The 19,204-nt window shown below is 39.9% G+C and overlaps 1 protein-coding gene across 3 annotated transcripts in view; it reads right to left on the bottom strand.

Moving 5' to 3' along the window:
- Positions 1-3,734: 3,734 nt before the first annotated feature.
- LOC109958299 (GRAM domain-containing protein 3) overlaps positions 3,735-19,204 on the bottom strand; it is a 16,362-nt gene continuing 892 nt past the window's right edge. Inside the window, exons 1-13 of one of the 3 annotated variants that reach the window (XM_020596841.1) lie at positions 10,596-10,879; positions 9,466-9,642; positions 8,950-9,013; positions 8,625-8,697; positions 8,434-8,537; positions 8,234-8,332; positions 7,943-8,014; positions 7,500-7,574; positions 7,170-7,266; positions 6,769-6,858; positions 6,251-6,356; positions 5,689-5,796; positions 3,735-4,308 (exon numbers count right to left, since the gene is read on the bottom strand). In XM_020596841.1, coding sequence (XP_020452497.1) covers positions 4,290-4,308; positions 5,689-5,796; positions 6,251-6,356; positions 6,769-6,858; positions 7,170-7,266; positions 7,500-7,574; positions 7,943-8,014; positions 8,234-8,332; positions 8,434-8,537; positions 8,625-8,697; positions 8,950-9,013; positions 9,466-9,642; positions 10,596-10,654 — 1,143 coding nt within the window. In that variant the 5' untranslated portion in view covers positions 10,655-10,879 and the 3' untranslated portion in view covers positions 3,735-4,289. Of the gene's footprint in view, positions 4,309-5,688; positions 5,797-6,250; positions 6,357-6,768; positions 6,859-7,169; positions 7,267-7,499; positions 7,575-7,942; positions 8,015-8,233; positions 8,333-8,433; positions 8,538-8,624; positions 8,698-8,949; positions 9,014-9,465; positions 9,643-10,595; positions 10,880-19,204 lie in introns of those variants that run through there. The other 2 variants (XM_020596840.1, XM_020596839.1) reach the window with 2 other exon arrangements.

Raw genomic sequence — 19,204 nt, 5'->3', positions numbered from 1 at the left:
ATCCTTTCTAATTTTTGCTACTTCCTGCTCTACAATATTCACCTCTTCCCCCCTTCTTTCCCTCTCATTTTCCTTATTCATCAGCTCCTCAAAATACTCCTTCCATCTTCTCTGCACACTCTCCTCACTTGTTAGCACCTTTCCATCTCTGTCTTTAATCACGCTTATCTGTTGCACATCCTTCCCATCTCTTATCTCTTTGTCTCGCTAATCTGTACAAGTCCTCACCTTGCCTCGTGTCTAACCTGGCATACAACTTAAATTATAATTTAAACCCACAAACCAAATTTATGTCACACTGAAATCTTTCAATGCATTAAAATACACTCTGGTCTTCGTGCTTAGTGGCTGCTACATTAAGAAAAGCACGTTGTGTATAAGATCCTTTTGAATAAAGCTTGAGAAACACACTGAGAAGCAATGCAATGACACCAGCTCCAAACTGAATGATGTTGATAATGTTGTCCTGCAGTTCCTCACCTGCTTCTCACTTCATGAACCTCAGCGAAACTAAACCGGGTTTGCAATGCTGCATCAAAGACAGTGAATGGGAATTTTAGAAGCAATATGTGCATTTACTGTTTATGCTTGTACAAATCTGCTTTATTTCATGTCATCAGGAATTTAACTTCTGGGATTTAAAAGAAATCAAAATAGCTTGGGGCATTTTAAAGTCGGTGCAGAGGCAACGCTGCCTCAAATAAGCTGACCCAACAGCTGCTTAAAGGCATAAATAAACCAAGCAGCTGCTTATGTCTCTGTGACTTGTATGCACCGAAGTGAGCAAAAATATTTGTTGGTTCTTTTTGTTTTGTTTACAGTAATTTAAATCCATGATATGTGAGATTTATAACTTTGATTTTTCTGTAACAATGAAAGTTTTCAGGAAACATATTTAAAAATTAAATTGAATTTACAGCAACATAAAATTACCTATGCAAGTTCATGGCAAAAATCAGAGACTTCTATCATTTCCTTTTAGATGCATTTCAGCTCGGTGCTTACCAGGGGACTGCTGCAGAGCCTGCTCCTTCAAATAACCAGGACAGATGAACAAAATAAATGCACTGGTTGGCTCCAAGACTATTACATTGGATGTGACTGCTGCTTTTGAGTACCTAGAATAGAATAAACAGAAATCACTCCTGTGTAGTTTCACTGTTCACTCTGATTCACTGACAATTTTCAATCTCAGCTCCATCTTAGAGAAACTTACCTTTCTTCCAGTTGCTGGCAGATCAATTAATTTGCTGTACATTAACCAGAGCAAAGGTTCTGGAACAACCCTAGAAAACTATTAGTTAGGAACAAATATAATGAAACACTAGAAATTCAGGAACATTTCATCATAATACTTCCTTCTAATTTAAGTGAATAAAACAAAAAACATAGATTTTGCTGAAACACTCAAGTACTTATGGTTAAATTTCATGGTGAGTGCTTTGGAGTGCCACCCTAATAAAATAAGGAATATGGAATAAAAACGTCCGCTTTAAATAGTAGTGTCTGTTAATGATTATCCACTAGATGGCGGCCATGAGCCACAGACAGGAGGCACAGCACACCACTGAAGGCCAGTAAAACTGCTTTCCAGATGAGAAGCAAAAGCATGTTCAACAAACCTACTTGTTTTGCCATTGCATTTGTAGATATCCTAAGTACTGGATGACAATATTAACAGATGTAATAATACAGCAATGGCATCAGAAGTCCCATTTAGATTTAACCCTCACTGTATCATTCTACATTTTCACATAGGCTTTCATCCAACCCTGAACAAGCTTCACAGGGAAAACCTTTCTGCAATTTGTCAATGTCAAACTATCCAGTCCTTAATGAAATGAAAGGCTTTAAATTGCTTTCTGTGCATACATGGGAAAAAGTTCAGCAATGCACACAATAAAAAAAAACAAAAATCTCAAATACTGTGAAATACAGGTGGGTCTAAATTATGGTTTTGTGAATGTTTATACTTCAATTTACCTGGGTCACTCTCACACTTTAGATGATCAAGTTTATTTCCATCCATTTGATCAAGTCTTGTGTGGGAACAGTAAAGGGCAAATACACAGAACATTATTTCATAACATTTTTGATTTATTGAACAATAGCAAAGCCATCTCACAGAGACAACTCTGAATCACCAAGAATGCAAATAAATATATATATATATATATAACCATAGTAGAATTAAGGACATTAACAACTGATAAAAATTGTTTTTACAACACTTTGAATAGTGCAAAGCCACAAAAACTGCCCTGATCGTTGAGATTCTTGCATTGATTCAAATGGAGGACAGTGGTTGTGTGCTGCCCCCTGGTGGGGAACCTTAAGAACTGACAGTACTGTATATGGCATGTTGACCAAAACTTAAAACATTATGAAAGTGACTCTCCGGCATCAGGGTGTAGCAAAAGTAAACCCGCTTGCTACACCCCGTCTAGAATGCATTCCACAACAAAGGTAATGCTAAACTGTTGAAATGTGGTATGGACAGTTAGTTTAAAAGGGTCATAAGAAGGGAAGGAAGAACAAGCAAGTACTCTGAGAAGTCCAATAGAGTTATATCAATTACTAAAGTTAAGTGAATCTCAACAAACATAAGTGCTCTTTTCCGAAAGGGACACTTGAGAAGCCACCAAAGCCAGAACGTGGACCCCATCATGAGCACTATACTTGACAAAGGAAAAGGTGAGAACCTAAACTATGTGACAGGTAGTGCCCACCAACCCTGAGTGGAAAATAATTTTTAAAAGGTTTTAGCACCGTCTGATACTACACAAAGCCAGATTTGACATTTTTTTCCCCCTCAATCCAAAATACGGAGTCATGGATTGCAACAGTCACAACACATTTTTAAAGTGCGCTCGCTCGCTTGAGCCATTCATTTTACTCACATTCATTTTTTTTACCCCCTTACACAATTTCACCCCAACAAACACCAAACTCTACTTAAAAACAACAGACAATGACAAATTACATTTTGGCATGCAATTTTTTTTTTTGCATACTGAAATTTCTTTTTTGGGACCACTTTTGCTGTTGAAAACTTGGACCTTACAGCAAATCAAATCTCCTCTGGGCTACGAGAGTGAGAATACAAATACGAGATCAGTCAAGTGTCGGTACTGCAGACACATGCATGAACCTTAAATGATCAGAAACACATTATCAGTGCTACTTTAAATAACCTGAAATGCTTGGAATGCCACTTGGTTCTCAAGGAGAGGAGAGGGGAGAGACGTATGTATTTTAACATAATGTGGTCATCTTTTTCCTGGTAGAAAGTAAATCAACAGACATCTGAACCAAACAGACCCAAGTCATAGAAAATCTGTAGACAAAAACATAGATACCTTTGAGACAACCTCCTTATATCCTATTGTACTAAATATTTGTGCAATAATAATGCATTCATCCAGCAGAGACTGGAGAGAAAAGAACCTCTGAGCATTGATCATTAAACGGGTTTAAATCATGCCAAAGACGAGGAAAGTAATACTGCAGTCGTTGCTGACTGGAGAAAGAGAGAAAGGACAAGACCATCAAGAGAGTACCAAGCCTCTGTGGGCTGATGTCACTTCAATGTTTTAGTCAGCGTAACTTCAACCCACAGCTGATTAGGAAGAAAAGAAGCATTGAAAGTGAAGTACCCAAAGGTCGCTGAACTCGAGACAGATCTGTATATACTGGGTAAATATGAGACAGAAAAAAATCAATTAAAAGTAACCTGTGTGCACTCATGCAAAAGATGTGCACAGTTTGCATCTTTGGCTGTGCATAGCACTACATCTCCGGTGTTGAGGTGCAAACAAAAAAAAAAGCACTACAGCAGGCTAATGCTGATTGGTATAGCCCTGTTCAGACTGCATGCTCAGGAAGAAGAGAAAGTATGAAGGACAGAGGATAACATAAGTAGACATGAGGAACAGTTTCCATCAGGAAGATGCCTGTTGACTTGGCTAATGCGACACCTTGTTAACTCAGAGCCATTTGGCTTTGGTATGATCGACAGATGCTGCAACCAGGCAGTGCACGTAGGCATTTTGGCTCGGCTCTCTGTAACCACGTTGTGGCATGTCCTTTTGTTTACTGCACTAGTCTAGCCCTTCAAGTTAATCAGTTGTCTCTGAAATTGCACAATTTGTTCCTCGAGCCATCAGAGCAGACCGAGTTGGGATCACAGTCTGAGACCGTTTGAAGTTCTCCCACTGGCTTCAGCTGGGAAGAGGCCAAAATAATCCTCCAATCACCAGTCAACCCATCTCTCCTTCATTCAGTGAATGTTACGTGTCTTGGTGGTACCTATAAAAAGACAAGAGGGAACCAGCTGAGAATGGCATATCACAAAGGACTGAACAAAATCAGACATAATCTCGTCAGGAGACAATCTCATTGTTAATCATTAACCTGGGGTGTTCACACAAGCTACTGAGAGAATAGCTCTAGAAGGTTGGCACGAGAAGTGTCACAGATTGTTATGTAAGGTATGAAAAAGCAGGGCAGAGATGTGCAACTAGCCAATCAAGGTGTGAAGATCCTGGGAATGTTGGATCCTTGGCTTGAAAAATGATAAAAAATAAAAAAAAAACCCACATTCAAAACATCACAACTGTTGCATACATGCCACCGGGCCATGAGATTCTACTTTCGTTTTAAAAGCTGCAGAGGTGTCAACGGAATTCTGCAGGGGCAGATTCTGTTTGGGCCATAATCAGCAAATTAAATACACACCTATAGCTCTCAAGTATTTGGTTACTTGGCAACGAGGCTACACCTATTACAGGAAATCATTCCCTCAGTTTCCTTGAAAGAGAACAAAGCTATCTGTGCAGCTGATTTAAAAGAAATGGTTTCGATATCAGATAATTATATTCTACAAAAACAACATTATGCAACAGCAATGTATTTTTCTGAAACATTCTTTAAGGAATGAAAATCTCTCAGGCACTGTGCATTTTGCAGCCTGTAATCAGTGATAACAAACTGGAGAAGAGAATTAATAAAACATCCTGACTAAGGCCCAATCCTATTTACTTTTTACCCCTACACCTCATTTTTGAGTTAACCCCTAAAACAGAGCAACACAAAGTAATGGTTGAAACCTGCCCCTTAAAAATTGCATAAACCTACAGGGCCTCTATACGTCATCATTACTCACTGAAGATCGTTAGGTAAAAAAACTTGACGAGTTGTTGTCGGAAATTCTGAATCACACAAGCTGTGGTGATTTCTCTCACGTCATCTATAGGCATTCACTCAGGCGATTTTCAACAACATAAGAAAAATGCTTTCAACACCAAGAACTGTGGGTGGATTCGTTTCATGTGTGGCATTTGACTGCAGACAGGTTTTACTGTAGTTAGCTTCACGCCACTCAGTTCTGAGTCTGTCTCTGAAAACCCTGTGTTTGATGGGTAACTTCCCAACTTGACGTTTCAATGCATTCTTTTTTCATACCATCCTGAAAACACATAAGGTTGACTTTCCTGAATTTGTCTTCAGTGGCACAGTCTAATTCTGAGGCAGAACTGGTGCACTGGGTAAATACTGTACGAGCTGAACAGCCCAACTTTTCAGTCTCTTTGGACAAGCACCTATTAGGGGTGTTTCATTTAAGACTATGTTTAGAAACAGAAGGCCATGAAGAAAAGAGTGAAATCAAAGGAGGAAGACATTTCTTACCCTCTCTGTAAGGTAAACTCAGGCAGTGCCCCTAGGGATGTCAGCTGCTCCTCCAGAGCCACGATACGCAGACCAATGTAGCCTGAAGACAGCAGCAACAGCAGCACCCTGTGACAGAAAAAAAATGACAAGTCACATTTATTGCCTTTTTATTAACACTGATAAAGGCTAATTACATCATCTTACAGCAGCTAAATAATGGATTAACACATTTTTTATAGGCCATTTTACTGGAACTAAAAGAAGTGCACTTCCCATCACAGATGTGCTGTGGAAGATCAATAAACTACTCTGCCAAGAAACATTACAGTTTGGCAGACAGAAAAAAGGCTTTGACTCAATTTTACTGGGTTAAAATACAGTTTGAGGGAATGCTGTACATGTCCTGTGTTACCACCCGAACACTGTTTTGCAAAACACAGAAGACATGCATGCTCAACTTTTTCCTTCAAGGTGCAAACAAGGACAAGCAAATGTAGGCAAGCACATAGGAAGATACAGCATTGGATTAAATGGAGGAGGAAGACAGGTTAATACAGAAGAGACTAGATGTGATACTCACAAAATCAAGTATATGAAGAGTAGAGTGTTAAGGGTGCCGACCTCTCTCTGAACCAGCAGGGACTTTGCTTTTTCTGTCACATTCCAAACCCATGATCCACCTGAACCTGGAAAATTAAAGCACAGCATTATAATCAATGGTTCTGATTTAGCAGGGTTTCCCCCCCAGTTAGGTTATTTAGTTATCTACAGTAGTGTGCATATTTTGTGGAAGACTAGAGAGAATATGGAACACACACAGACACACAAAAAAAATCATCTCCTGATTACAAAAAAACACAGTTTAAGAGGAAATCCTTGGTTTTTCTGTGCCTCTGTCAGAATTCAGATATAAACAACTGTATCTTCCAACTAACAACTTTTAAAAAGTGCATTTCCTTGCACCTGTTAATCTGTGGTCACACATGCTGCTTTATACTGTAGCCTCAGAGTGCCTAAAATGGTGGCCAGCTACATTTCACTGGTGAGCCAAAAATTGGCTAGTAACCCATGTGCATGCTTGCATGTGTGTGTCATTACCTGACACAGATAGATTTTCTGAAGATGAGCTATCATCCTGATGCATTTGCAGGCTCCTGAAACTGGAGCCATTTCCAATAGGCACTGTCTCTGCAGAAGAAAGATGGGCAAAACAAAATGAATGCCAGCCTGCTATTAGATCTGGAACATTGCATGTCTGCTGACTAGAACAGAAACGAGAATGAGATAACATTTAAACACTGTCAACTGTTTTTATGCTTTACTGTCAACTTATCAAAAAAAAAAAAAAAAAACCCATAGACATCATGGGTTACGTAACATTTCTCCATCATACAGTACATGATCATTCCAGGTGCATTTAACATCTGCTATATTCACCGTTTCACAATAATCTTGTAATTGCAATGTTGAAGACTGAGGAATTGTTGTTAACCTCTTACCTCTGTGTGGTCTGTGCAGAGGCTGGTGGTATAAAGACTGAGTCTCACAGCCTTCAAACTGGTCCACGCTGTCGTCCAGACTGGACTGGCTGGAGTTCTGTTGAGATAAGAGAAAGGGATAGCATCATAAAGAGTCAAGTTGCTTAGATGGGAAAAACTAAAAGATTTTTGGCCACTTGTCACAATGTCCAATCTATCCCATAATTCAGGCATATCCAGAATTGTACATTTTATCCTCTGTGTGCCCTTTTAAAAAATGTTATCGCTGGGCCCAGTGACTATAACTCAATGTTATTTTAAATCTTTCAAAATGGAGAAAAGGTCTCTTACCACCAGTTTGCTCTTATCAAAGCTGTTCTCGGCTGAGGAGTAGAAAGGGCTACCATTTGTGCTGTGGTCCTGTAACTGAGAGAAAAATGTATTCAAAATTATACTTCAGGGAAGTAGAGCAAAATGCCCTGAAACTGCATTTAGATCAAGTATAAATGAACTGTTTACAACAGCAGGACTGCTGCCCTCTCTCATTCACAAAGCTGTATTTTTCTTTTTTTTTTTATTTCTAGAATTTTAAATTGTGTAATAAAATGTACACAGTGTTGCAATGCTCCTACAGATTCAGCCAAGGACTTTCACATTCTTTGTAATTCAGTACAGTTGTGTAAACATATGATAAACTTGCAGACTGACTGTACTGTGTAACTGTTGTCATGTACAGTTTTACCACATTTTGATCAACTTCAGACTTTGTGTAACTTTTGAATTGAGCTACTCACCTCTACCTTGGGACAGACTGACCGGAGAAGCTGATAACAGGAATCTCTGTTTCGCAGCGAAACAAACAAGTACTAAACAATGACAGGGACAAAGAAAAAAACAAAAAAACAACAGGAATATTAGCCATTTGCTCCACTGGCAAACTTGAACCACAAAACTAACTTAAGGATTAAATTACATCTAAAACAGAGTTCAATGTCATCATGTTAGAAATGCATTTGACTTTAACCATATAGGCCCTTATCAAGTGTTATTTAATGGCCGTGTGAGACTGGAGTTTAAACACTGACCTTGTCTCCGTCTGTGGTGCGGATTGACAAGGCATTGGGCACCAGCAAAGCTGTATTCTGCTTCTTCACTATGCGAATGCAGGAAACCGGAATCACTACCTGTACGAACACAGTCACACACACACAAAGGGCAGACTTAAAAATCAATCTAAACAAACGTCAATCAATCAATCAGAGACCAAAGCTGAGATGCCGTTTACCTTAGTGTCCTTGAGTAGAACTGATGAGAAGAAACAGGCATGAGTGTCTGTGATGTACAGCCGACCATGGTAGGGCACTTCTTTCTGCAGGGCACAGAGGTAAGCTGGAAGGAAAGGACCACGAACACTTAGCTTTATATTGTTTGTTCATTCATTAATTCAGAGTCTCTCTTTCATCTTTATTTCCCTACCATGTAACAAGTCTTCACTCTCAGGAATGTCTGGAAACAACCTGTGGAATGTCCTGTTGTGCTTCATGAAACTCTTAAAAAAGAAAAACAAAAAAGATAAAGGTGTCACTTAAAAATTAAAGCAAAAATCTTAACTGAGCATGCAATCCTGGGTTGTCTATGTTCAAGAGCAGCCACATATGCATTCACCAAAAAACACCAATAGCGTGGTGCATCTAAAGTACCACAAACATCTTTACTTCCAACTGACAAGTACAATAATCTTCTTCAAAATGTTCAAACACTAAAAGTTGCAGACTTACACTTTAGTAAAGTTAAAACTTACACTTTGTGTTCCTGTGCCTTCCGTCTTCTCAAAGCCTCTGTTGTCCACATCAAATGTCTGCGATCTACAATGAAAAGAAAGAAAAAACACCATAGGAAATGTTCTGCACATCATACCAGTCAGTGATCTGTAGAAATGGACTTGCCTGACACCAGAAGGGTCTAAAGCAGATCATAAAACTTTATGAGGGTCAGACACCTACCAAGTTTGAGTCACTGCATAGTCCAGAACAAATTTAAAGGTATACTTTTGTTTAAAAAGTAACATACTCCAACCAAAATGACATCCACATGCCACTAATGACAGGAACTGAATGCCTGTGACTTACACGTACGGTAATGTCACATGCATATGCTCCATTTACCCACTGTGTATACCTACTGTATATACAAACAGAAATGTGGCTCATGATTATACAAAATGTTGGCAACTTTGTATATTTCTGTAAAAGATTATATTAAACAGTATTTAAGACCTTTAGGTTTATTTTTTGGCTAAATTCCCCATCAGTCCTACCTGACGGCTGCTTGTCTGCTGAGGGTTTTGTGCTGTTGCTGGACTTCGAGCTGGGCTGCCTCTAGGCTCAAGGCTTTCCTGGCCTCCACCTTTTTGATGCTACCATTACTGAAGCTGCTCCTGCTTTTCTTCACTCTGGCCGACAGCCCGCCACCACTGCTTTCTACTGGGTAGCTGCTAAACACACACATGAAGTACAGATTTAGCAATATGCAAAACAGAGTTTTAGAATACTTTTCTTGTGTACATACAGTATGTAGAATTTTTCCCACACGACACAGCCTGGATGTAACATGACACAAAACAATGACTTGCTAGAAGCACAAAAAGTAAAATGCACGACTCCACCACAGGCACCTCACAGTAAACTGAAAGCTGATCACAGATGATGAATACAAGACCTAAACAGGCCATAAAATAAAATTAGAGGAAAACACCAGCCATCATGTAAATGTAAACATCTCTGAACAAAAAAATAAATAAATGCTTGTAACAAACTTCTGTACTCTACAGAAGTGTAGCTATGACTAAAGAACAGCACAGTTAAACATTCAACAACATAGACATCATATGAACTCTGTTCAACAAAAACCAATTCAACAAAAATAAAATGCTTTGTGGTGAGTGGACTGACATTTAGCAGATGACTTATCTTTATGGTGTGTTGGGGAAGGTTGCTCTTTACTAAATTACAAATGAACTTTTGTTGACATAGCGTACATTGTATCAGCACCCAGTCTGTCTGTACAATTACACCTCGCAGCTGTTTTACAAGCCAATCGATGTAGATTCACAGTCCACAACTGGCAAGGCTCTGCAAATATGCCACTTCAACAACAACAAAAAAACAAACAAAAAAAACACACACAAAAACCTGTCCTGTAAAAAAGTAGATTGCAGATTTACTACAGCCGATGTGCTCTGTCCTTGCCCAGGGGGACAAATGAGCCACAAATTCATTAAAAGAATAGTCAACTGAATTCTAATGCCAAATCCAAACCTGTAAACTACAGGACAAATATGGGACAAGACGAAGTGTTTCAGTAAAACCCTCGTTTTCCAGTAAAAACAAAAACAAACAAACAAAGCTAACTGCTGAAGACAAACAACAACAACAAAGACTACCTTACCTGCTAAGTTTAAATCGCTTTGATGAATGAAAACTCATATACCTACTGACAGTAGGCATTTCCTTAGTTAAAAGAAAGAAAACAAAAAAAAACAACCACCCTCAAAATGCTCTACTCTCGAGACCACACTCACTGACCTAAAGTCAGGAAAGCTGAAGTAAAAGAAAATTGAAAATGCCAAGATAATACGACGCCTAAAAGAAGATAGATGTACATAGTCCTCTTAATTTTCTAAATGTATGATCACAGAGGAGTTTTTGTGGTAGCCAAGTTGAGGTCCTTTTGCCACATCCTGCCAGAAAAAAAACTTGTTGCTATATGAATGTACTGGTAAAGAGGAATGGTGTGACACTTCGTAGTAGGTGACGTCAAACTGAACCACTCCCCCAGAGCCAACCAGGCATGAAAGAGATACAGCAGACAGCGCTTCTCTCTCTTCCGTATATAGAGTCAGCGAAGCACAACACAAGAACCAACATGTTTAAGAATTCTGGGCCCATACCACAAACTCTTCCGCTGACAAACATCAAAATCGTGTCTTGTTAGGCTTTGTGCTGGCAAGGCAAAGCAGAGCCAGACTTTTTAAAACATCTCCTTGTGTGAAACAGTAGTGGAGCATTTTATACATTTTCTTTCATGCAGGCTGAGTAACTGGGATAAAGGTCAGAGAGAAAAAGAAAACGAAATCCAGCTTCAGTTCAATGTCTACCCTGTAAGTAGACTTAAATACCAAATAAATGGTGACAACACTTAACCTCACATCAGTACAAACACAGCTTTAAAGACAATATTCAGGGTGTTTTCCTGTTTGTATAGTGGACTCTATTTACATTCTTAAATGTCATGAAAGCTTAGGCCCGTTTATGAATGTTAAGTTATGAGCCATGTTAAGTATAGCTCCACAGTAGCCTGCATGTTTCTCCACTCTAGAAACTTCAGCGGGTAACTGCCCTTTATAAAGTTGTCCTTTTACTAGATACAGCATTCTATAATACTTAACATACAAAGCTGGTGAACTCTGGGACAAGTGAGTTAATGTGGCTGGTGTTTAAACTAAGGCAACACACTGAGAACAATTTCACAGTCATAGCTGAACCACTGAGCAGGTGGCTGTGTGTTCTTATAGGTTCACATAAAAGACAGTTGGTTTAAATGACAGGGCAATATAGACCGCAATCAACTGTTCCCATTTCTCAACAACTTCCCCTCTTTACTTACTGACAGTAACAATTCACAAGGTCACACTGCTTCCCATGCTCAGGAGGCCGCCAGTAATGCTCGGCTGTTTCAGTAGGATATGCTCTACATTTATTAATAATTTTAAAAAGTCAAAACATCAGATTATGGTTGTCATTTTGCACAAATGTGGTAATTTTAGAAAGTTGGTGGTATTGCATGTGTAAAATCCCTGTCTTATTTAAGATGATGACAGTGATGTTTGTGTGAAAAGGTTATTTCATGACAAGATTATCAGGCTCTTTTCAATCTGTAGATAAGAATGTGACAGCAACCAGACGTTTAAAAAAAAAAAAAAAAGACTAGTCAACAAAAGGTTACAGCATGGAAAAAACAACATGCACATACTGTAAAATGACCTATGTACTGGACAAAAAAGGTGTTTCTATTGCCAAAGCAGGGGGTGGCCTACTTGATGTGTGCAACGTCCAGACAAAAGCCTCAACCTCTGACTTACTTCCTTGTTGAAGCACCATGTCATGTCACCTGGCAAAACTCAATGTCGGGCCTAGTTTTACAACATATTTCAAAGGAAGTATATCAAATTCACAGCAGCAGCAGATTAAAGTAGACATGCATGAGATCTTAAAGTGCACGCTTATCTGGACTTACGCCAGTGCACAGTTAGTCATGGGAGTTGGGCTACAGCACAAACAGCAACCTCACATGTTCTGGGAAGCAAAGCTTACTTACAAACATTTATATGCATTTGTTGAGACCAGATAAATCATTTCAACACAGAATCTTGACAGTCACTGGCTCAGACTACTGATATGCTGACAGGTTCTCCTGGGTTTACAGAGAATTTAAGGCAAAGCCAATTCGACTACCCAGAAAAATTAACTGTTGAATAAGAATTTATCTGAAGCACCAACATGACATCAATGACAACATGACAAAAAAAAAAAAAAAAAACAAATATTTTTCCCAGAGGCAGGCGGAAAAACGTATGTAACCAGCCTGAGCTTTGAAATGAGGCGCAAACACAGCCGAGCAATAAGTATAGCCCTCTCTTATTAAGAAGCGCAATCAGAAACTTGCCTTACCTTCTCAGATCCTCAGAGCAATGAGGATCGACCACAGCAGCCTGTCGGCTCAACAAGCGTTTTTCTCTCTCCATGACCAACCACAGTCTGTCTTCCACTGGCTCTGAAAGCTTGGAGTAAGCACTGGGTGAGCCAACCAAATGACAGCTCTTTTGCACTTAGAACCTGAGCACTGACAGGCAAATCAAAAGGGTGTAAAGGTCTGCTTTGTTGCAATATCTTAAAGAACCCAAGAGCTCAACATGAAGCCAGAGCCAGAAATACACAGCAGGATGGGAATGTGAAAGAGCAAAACAAAAAGTTGGGCTTTTATACCCAAGTGCCCACCCAGGCTTCATCCTTTCTGAAGCAGTCTCAGCCTGTGTTGTTATGGAAACGTAACAGCAGGAGGTGGATGGTGGAAATGTAGGGGGTGAGAGAAACTGTTTAGAAGGCCTAACAACAACATTCAATAGTCTGTTCTCAATAACAAGGAGATGGCTTTAAAAGCAGTGAGTGCAATGTGCATGACAATTGCTAGCCCATTCTCATTGATGGGATCACATACAATGCGATTTGTTTGACTGAAGGGCAACACAGAAACGCTCAGGACATATGAAAAAAAGCTATAGGTCAGAATCGGCTTTACTGGTCAGGTGTGTGTGTGAACACACAAAGAATCTGACTCTGGTACAGTGGCTCTCGGTGTGCATGTACAATGTTCTTCCATAATGAAATAAGTACACAAGATAAGACGGGACAAGAACAAGAAAAGAATGTGCATACGATTCACTTGCAAGCGCTATTCACTGCACCTAAACAAACTCAAAATACATTGCCTGTGAAGATATGGTACAGACATTTCCACAAGCAAATATGTTTGTCACTCTTCCTTTTATCTGCATACAAGACTTGCACAATGCTTGTGAGGAGGTACAAGTTCACTTATCACAACTCACACAGTTTATCTCTGTTCCTGAAACAGTATGCTCATACCACATAAGTCTTCCATCATCACATTTGACGTCTAGCTTCCATATTAACATCCAAAAATTGTTACTGAGAGTTTGATGGACTGTTTTTCTCCTGGTGTGGACAGAAGTGTTGTTGTATGCTTAAATTAACTGGAAACTAGCACCAACTGAGGTGTGTGCAGGGGGTGGGAGGTGCAGCACAGAATGTTCCAGTGGCAAAGTGTATAGAGTTATGATGCTTTTATTTACTGTCCTGAGATGAGACAGATGATCCCAGGGGTCCGGCGGCAGACGTCCTACTGTGCTAGCGCCCTTAAGACAAGACTGCTCCTGTACAGAATGCTTAGGTCAAAGTTTTTCTCACACCAGCATTACTGCTGGAACAACATGAGCCCCACATTCTCAAGTGAGGATGACAAATGTTTTACATCCATGAAATCTCTGAGCTCAGCAGAACCTGTGTGTGTGAGCACAGCACCATCTGCTGGAGAGTTGAATTTTTGTCACGTGAACTCAGCATCCCAACAGTTTATTCCAAAGTGGAACAGACTGCTGCAGTTGTTTTGCTGAGCCAAATCGGACACTTAGTGTTGATGTTTATTTACCAGAACAGAGAATTCAAAACCACTACATCATCCAAGTCGTAATCTCTGATCTAATTTTAGTACTGTGTACCACAAGAATTAAAAGTGATTTAATTTTGTCAGGGCAGGGTTTAAATTTGGCCTACTTTATGCAAAGTTAGCAGAAATAAACAATTATAAAACTGAAAAATAATGACATTCCTGAACATTATTCTGGTTTGGACTGAAAGGGATTGTGTGTCTGTACATATGCTTGAGAAAGGCAGAGAAGTGACCAGAGGTAATGGCATACAGTCTGTGGTCCCATGCCAACAATGTAGGATAACTGTGTGTGCATTTCTAACTGAATAAATATGCATGTTTGAGTGGGAAGTCATGTGACCCTGTGTGTGCAGTAGGGTTAGTACTTTTAATTAAGGATGTGAATAATTCCTCTACTACTGGTGCCAACATGCTTTAGTTATATGACATGCTATAATTATATAGCTGTCCCTGGTAGGCTAGTGGTTAAGGTGCAGCGCTTTGGCCGCTGCGCCCCGGGTTTCGAATCAGGGTTGCGTCAGTAAAACACGTGCCAAATGTCAACATGCGAGTCGTCAGTGTGACGATTTGCTGTGGCAACCCCTAAACGGGAAAAGCCGAAAGTGACTTTTCTACATGCCATAATTATATGCAGTTCTTATCTAGTTTCTGTTTATTCTTTAATTTACACGGAAACGCTCTTGACTGTAAACGCATAGTTTCGTTAAAATGATTGCTGTGTAGACGGGAAGTATTTGCGTTGACATGAAAACAGTGAAAACGAATAAAACTATGTCTGATGTCTGAGCATGCGCTTGAAGACGATGGCGTCATTAGCGACTTCTAGCGACTTTTAGGACAGCCAATGTCTACTTTCCTTGCTGAGGAGTTGGCAACACTGCGTGGAAGAGGGAGCATAACGAAGTCATGGCGGACGCAGAGAAAACACAAGGGAAAAGAGTTGTTTGTGTGGACTCACAACAAAGTAGAACTTCTACTGAAAGTTGCGTTGGAGTACAAGTGTACTAAACTTCAAGAGAATGTTGACTGGGAGTCGTGTCAGACTAAATATTCCAATATAACGCAGGCGTTTCAGGCACAGCATCCAAAGGAACCATGTAGTGGAAAGAATTTCCCCTCACGATGCTAAAAAGATTTCAAAAGCTCAAGTCACGACCAAGGTATAAAACATATGTGTCAAATACAGACAGGCAGTGGACACCGGACGTCGGAGTGGGCAAGGACGAGTAGTGTTTGTTTTTCATGAGCTTTGTGAAGAGATCTGGGGTGGGTCGCCTGCTACACGTTCCATCGACAACGGCATCGAAACGGGTGACCTGGAAGAAGAGTCTTCATCATCTGAGGTGCCTGCTAATTCTCCAAACTCCACAGATGAATCCCTTGATCTTGGTGCAGTTGCAAAGCAGCGTCAGGATTTGCTCCAGGTAGTACTTTATGAAACATATGACAATGTTTATTACACATTTTGGGAAACAGCAATTTAATAAGTAATGTTCATATGAATTATTACAGCTTCTGAAAAGCTTGCCAATTATTATTCAATATGTACATTTTATTAGTAATAATATTCATGATGTGCTTTATGTTAAGGCAAAATTGAACAGCCACAGGGGAGACAGGCTGAAGAGGAAGGCTCAGGTTGATCTGGCTGAGAAAGATATAAAAATAAAGAGGAGGATGTTGGATTTGATGGAGGAGTCAACTAGAACCTGCACCGATAACATACAGCAGATAACTAGCACCATTCAGCGGGGATTTTCCTTCATGAATGAGATCTTCCAGCAGCAGCTTGCTCACCACCACAGCAGCAGTGGACAATTTCAAGGGCACCCAGCATCATTCAGGCACACCACACTACACCCACCTACACAGACCTTTATGCGCACACCTACGAGGTCCAATCAACCAGTGACTCAATTTGGACCATACCCCCCTGAAGTATACACACCTACACATAGCAACCCACAGCCGCAAACCTCATTTTCATACACCCATGCACTGCTGCAGGATGACACTGATGACTGAATGATTCCACATTACTTTGTTTACACAATTAAGCATTTAGTTTTTGACCTGTTGGCCGTGCTAATTGTGTGTGTGTGTTTTGAAGTGATATGTGAAGTGTTATTTTGAAGTACAAAATAGAAGTTGCAGTAATTTATTTTGTTTTACAGAATTTTATACAATCAAGCATGTTGTATTTTTCACTAGTGTAAGACACTATAAAAGAAACAGTTAAAATAAAAAAGTGGTTTCAGTCTAATTTTACAGAACACTTTCAAAGTAAGTATACAAATAATAGGGGAATGTACTTTTTTTGAAGACAACTGTCTTGATGTCAAGTTTTTAGTTTTAAGGGTCAAGGTATTTTGCAAGCACTCTCCTCACTCTCTTTTTGCATTTCTCCCAACACAGAGTGTTCAGCCACTGTCTCCTTTCTGTCCTCACAAAAGTTGTGGACAACAAAGCAGGCATAAATAACATGGGGTAGGTCCTGCATGTTGATGTCCATGGGTCTTTTCAGTGCAGCAAACCTGGCCTTGAGGCGACCAAAAGCACACTCAATGACCATCCACGCCCTACACAAACAGAGCCCAAAGTACTGTTCTTGACGTGTGGAGCCACCGTTTGCATATTCTTTCATCAAGTAAGGCAGCAGAGGGTAGGCTGGGTCACCAAGAAGAAAAATTGGTATGGCCTCCTCATTCTCCACAATCTGCTTTTTCAGAGGAGGGATTTTACCAGTCTTTTAGTAATCCTGCTGTTCAAAGCTGAGCTGAAACCTGACAAGCTTTAACTCCTTCTGTTAGTTAAACATGTATAAAGCTTCATGTGTATGAAATTAATCCGACCTAGGTGAAATTCACAGGATATTGTGAGTATCCAAAAAAAGAATAGGCTCAGAAGAATGCAACATTTTTTCTTGGCTCTGTGACAAAGCATTAGCACTAGTCCAACAGAGGCTACACATAACTTCAACTGTGACCAGCTGGTTAGTATGGAACCCTTCATTTAGTGATAAACAGTTCTGCAGATGTGGTTTCATCCTTTAACTTGCGCTTTCCCTCTACGCCTACAGTACAGCTCATAATTTAGACCTACTTTTCCTTCACTGCTCACCGCTGCAAGAAAGCTGTCCCAGGAGCATCCTACTGGAGCCAACAGGACGCCTGCAAAGCTGCCGCACCCAGCCTGTTCCATTGTAACATGCTCTGCAGCTATACCTGTTTCTTCTTGAACTACTGTGTTACTCGGCAAAACACTTGATTTATTTTAGCCATTATTATGGAGCTCCAAGTAAAGAAGACATATACAAGATGATACAGATTGGATAAAATTACTGGTGGGATGTTGCATTAATATTTTGTCAGAGCTTTACACTAGTATACACAGATATGTGTGTGTGTGTGTGTGTGTGTGTGTGTGTGTGTGTGTGTGTGTTGGGGACACTGATAATCACCCCACATACCACACTACTGACACACCAAAACCAGTATGTTTATGATTAGCCCAGCTCTTGTACTCACCAAGTGGCTATCTATGGGGAAAGTGAAAGGTGAAGCTCAGAGGATGAGGAGCACCAACAATGAGATACAAGGAGCATTTACATAACACTATGTACAAACTGTGGTGAAGTCACAAAAATGGTTTTCTCTGCTTTTCCTATGGGTAATGTCCCCAAGTGTCTGTGTGCGTTTCGATGGGCACAGAAGGAAACACTACATATGTGTGCACATTTAAAAATATGCAAGTCTATACAGGTGCACATAAATGTATCTCTGGCCCAGGAATAACAAACAGTGATGCCAGTCTGACCTACATAGGCCAGTGGATGAAGTCACGATTTCTAGGCAAAGGTGAGATTAAGAACCAACCAGATCCAGACCAGCCTTCCTTTCTGCCACTCTTCCTCATGTAAAGCCGTTTATTTATGTTGCCTGGAATGGATTAGCAAGCTACTAGACACAAATAACACCCATAACACAACACAACACAACACATTGTAAGACTAATATGGCACAATCAGTGCTCTTGGAAGTTAGCTCCAGAATACAAGAAACAACATTTATAACTGAAACCCCCTTGCCCGGTGTCTGTATAGACACTTCACAAAGAAGCCTAACATCAACAGGATATATTGACTTGACAGTCCTCACCCATTAAATGAATCCATACATAAACGTCATCATTCTGTTAACAAGGAATTACTTTTTACAAATGGAAAACTATTTACCTCGGGTTGCCAAAGACTGTCTTTGAACATGTCAACAGAATCAGGCGCTTAGGTCTCCAACAGCTCAATCAGTGACCAGCTAACGATGTACTATAATATTAGGCTTATGCTAAAAGACTATGGCATTAATATTAAGGTTAATGGAAATCTGCTCTTAACAGCCAGCCTTAAATAACACTACACTGTATTTTAAGAGAAAGGCCACCGATGATTATTTTAACAAATAACTGCAATGTCAATATTGCTGGTGTTAGGTATTTTTAGTCAGACAGATATTGGATAGATACTTTATGTATTAGAAATGTTTAGTGGAGATAGGATGTCTAGTTACTGTTAAATGCTTAGGCATGCTTATGAGTTTCTACAGGGTACATCTGGTCAAGGATAACTAGAGAGAAGAGTTGATGACTGTCAGCAGACAGGGTGTTTAATATTATTATTATGACGTGTATAACTGTAGCCTTAGCCATAATATGTTCTTATGTTTAAGTCACGACATGTACTAGAGGTCGTG

Source organism: Monopterus albus, unplaced genomic scaffold (genome assembly GCF_001952655.1).
Source record: "Monopterus albus unplaced genomic scaffold, M_albus_1.0 scaffold31.1, whole genome shotgun sequence".
Lineage (NCBI taxonomy): Eukaryota > Metazoa > Chordata > Actinopteri > Synbranchiformes > Synbranchidae > Monopterus > Monopterus albus.
The sequence above is the reverse complement of the archived record's forward strand: the minus strand, read 5'-3'. Positions and strand labels throughout refer to the sequence as shown.